At 40.4% G+C, this 3,247-nt stretch overlaps 1 protein-coding gene across 1 annotated transcript; it reads left to right on the top strand.

Annotated features, from left to right (window-relative positions):
* Positions 1-1,151: 1,151 nt before the first annotated feature.
* LOC126756165 (probable cytochrome P450 6a14) lies at positions 1,152-2,968 on the top strand. Its single transcript, XM_050469018.1, has 2 exons — positions 1,152-2,380; positions 2,434-2,968. The coding sequence occupies exons 1-2, from the start codon at positions 1,318-1,320 to the stop codon at positions 2,841-2,843; spliced, it is 1,473 nt and encodes a 490-aa protein (XP_050324975.1). The 5' UTR covers positions 1,152-1,317; the 3' UTR covers positions 2,844-2,968.
* Positions 2,969-3,247: the final 279 nt, after the last annotated feature.

The raw sequence follows: 3,247 nt of genomic DNA, 5'->3' as shown, positions 1-3,247 counted from the left end.
TCCGGAAAAAAATCTCTCTATTAAGCTCCTTTCCCCTTACACAATACCTCATCTGTTGTCATATGATTTACGCCAAAAGTTTCTTCAATTGACTGAAAATGGGTTCCAAGAATCGGCAATTTCAGTTGGGGAACAAGCAAAAATCACACGGAGCCAAGTTTGGTGAATACGGTGATTAATCGATGGTATTCATTGCGTTTTTGGTTTTAAACTCTGTCACAATCGTGGCTTCTTACGACGATACATTATCATCGCGTAAAATCCATAAATTTTTCATCCACAATTCCTCGCATTTTCGACGGATGTTATCACGCAAACGCCTCAATACGGCCAAATAGAACTCATTATTGAGCGTCTGTCCCTCCGGGACAAATTCCTTATCAAGCATGTAATTTACGTTACTTTTTTTTTAAAAACAGACTCACGATAGATTTCGTGCTCTCTCTGATAGTTGCCTGACGATTTTCAAGCAACATATTCTTCATTTTTTTATTAATATTTTCATTAGTTCAAAGGGTCAAAGGTCGTCCAGATCGAGATATGTCATAAATGATCTCTCAACCGTCTTTGAAGGCTTTGTATCTCTCGTTGGCTTGTGTTTTTGAAAAACCGCAAGACCTTTTCTAAATTCGTATTAATTCCGAGCACGAAATTTGGTTATAAATACAAAACTCGGGACAAATTCTTTGTTCGGTATTCATTGAAATGTACTAGAGAGGTAAACCGACTAGTGTAAAAAAACTGGAAACCCTCATAACTTTATTACAACTTACGTTTTTTTGTCTCAATATATTTATGGTCTGTCTTCACACAATCATTAATATTTGCATATTATTTAAAAATAATCGATAAATTTGTGTCACAACTATTTAATGAGTACTCATATTAATCCTAATCAAACTCATTTCATGTGCATCTTCAAAGACATCTCTCTTTTTAATTTACTCTTTATTGGCAAATTTGGAATAAGCTCAACTCCGCAGCTTCGCTCTCAAAACAACGCTGCCTCTAACAGTCTCTCACTGAGCAGCACAATCTATTAGATCAAGCAGAGAACATAAAACAATATTTTCTCTGGTTCATAAAACAGCATGTTCTCTGGAACAGCACAAAATAAAAGTCAAGGCACTTTTCAATAACAACAATAATCCAGCCAAATGAAGTGCAACTATTAATTGTTGCTTAGTAGATTTTTACCGCTGATGGAAGCAGTGCTGATGTAGTTCAAGAAAATAAGGGTGCAAAGAATAAAAATTTACAGTTTTAGAAAAATTTATATGAAAATTTAGATTTTGATTAAATATTCTAAGCAGAAATATGGCTTGGTTTTACGCGTGCACTATTTCCGGCATACTTGTGCCGATCTCGCTGTGGTACACTTACTATCGCTATAAATTTATCTACTTCGATAGACGAGGAATTCCGCACATAAAACCTGCCATGCTGAGCTACAAGGAGCGATCGAAAGAGTTAATACACGGCGCCTACGAAAAGTTCAAAGCAAGTGCGCCGGTTGTCGGTATATTCTTGGAAAACGCACCTGCTTTTGTCGTGCTCGACTTGGATCTGGTGAAGCGCATACTCATCGATGACTTTCAAAGTTTCTCTGATCGGTTGAATGAAAATGAAATCTACTCGCCAGATAATGCCAAATGGCAGTCAATTCTCCGTAGGCTAACGCCTGCCTTCTGGTCGGTAAAGATGGCTCATATATTTCCGAGCGTCATGAAGGCAGCTGAGTGTTTAAGAGGTAAGTCAAGTGGGCTCCTACCAAGCGAATATGTTACAATAGACGTGAAAGCGCTCTTTACACGTTACGCGGCAAGCGCTTTGCTGAGTTGCGTTTTTGGCGTTGAGCTGGATGATGCAAGTGATTCGGCAATGGCGCTACGTTTGCGCATCAAAGAGCTATTAGAGCAAGAATGTAAGACAATATTGTCTAGTAAAGCTAAGGGGACGCTGGTATATGCCGAGTGTACAAAATGCACACAAGGGCAAGCGGAACGAGAGGAATTTGGGGAGCTGGAAGAGGTTGTCCTTAAAGCAAGAATTGAGAAAAGGCCGAATGAAGCAAGTAACAATAATATACTGCAATTACTCGCCGAAATGATGGCTGATGACGAAGAGGGGGACAGCGAAATCAATCGACTCGATTATGAATTGGCCGCAATGCGTCTGGCCGTACGATCACTTGCCTTACTACTAACAGGCTTTGCACACTTGGCGTTAACTTTGGTGCACTGCGTACGTGAGCTGGTGGAAAATACAGAAGTTCAGCGTGAGTTGAGGCAGGAAATAGTGGATGTGTTGCAATCCAATGCAGATCAATTTAACTTTGAAGCCTTGGGGCGCATGCACTACTTGGATCAGGTGGTGTCAGGTGAACACTTATCAATACAATATCAACAATGAGAGTCATATTTTACGTTTCAGAAACTCTGCGAAAATATCCTGCAACCGAGCTGCTCATACGCCGCACTATGCGCGAGTACCACATACCGAACACTATGCACGTCATCGAGCGTAACGCCACTGTACTGGTGCCGGTGTATGCCATACACCACGATCCAAGCATTTATCCGGAGCCCGAGCAGTTCGACCCGGCACGCTTCAATGCAGCCGCAGTGATGACACGTCACTCATGCGCTTACTTGTCGTTCGACGATGGACCACGCACCTGTTGGGGCAAGCTCTTGAGTACAATGCTCATTAAAGTGGCAGTCGTAACGCTGCTGCACCGTCACACAATAGCGCCCAGCGAGGATGTGCAGCAACCGGTGGAAGAACGCAAAACAGATGAAGAGAGCATTAGCGAAGTTATGGTGAAGCTGCAAAGAGTTTAAATACATTGAGCTTGTAATTTAAGAATAATCATTGATTCAATCAACTTTATTTATTTATTCGCGTTTCAGAAAACATTATCGTGTTATTTTCGTAATTTAAAAATAAAATAATCTTATGCAGAATTAATATATGTCTTAACCGTTTATTAATAAAATCAAAAATCAATAATACCCTTCACAAATACAAAAGCTCCATACAAGAATTTCATTCCGATCGCTCAGTTGCTATGGCAGCTGTATGCTATAGTGATCCGGCATCGGCGGCTCAGACAATGAGCAGCTTCTCGGTAAGAAAAGGTCAGATCCGAAATTTCAGACCAATATCTCAAAAACTGAAGGACTAGCTGGTATATATAGAGACAAACAGACAGATCGACATAGCTAAATCGACTCTGCTCATTATG

The sequence above is a fragment of the Bactrocera neohumeralis genome, chromosome 4, assembly GCF_024586455.1.
Source record: "Bactrocera neohumeralis isolate Rockhampton chromosome 4, APGP_CSIRO_Bneo_wtdbg2-racon-allhic-juicebox.fasta_v2, whole genome shotgun sequence".
Classification (NCBI taxonomy): domain Eukaryota; kingdom Metazoa; phylum Arthropoda; class Insecta; order Diptera; family Tephritidae; genus Bactrocera; species Bactrocera neohumeralis.
The sequence above is the reverse complement of the archived record's forward strand: the minus strand, read 5'-3'. Positions and strand labels throughout refer to the sequence as shown.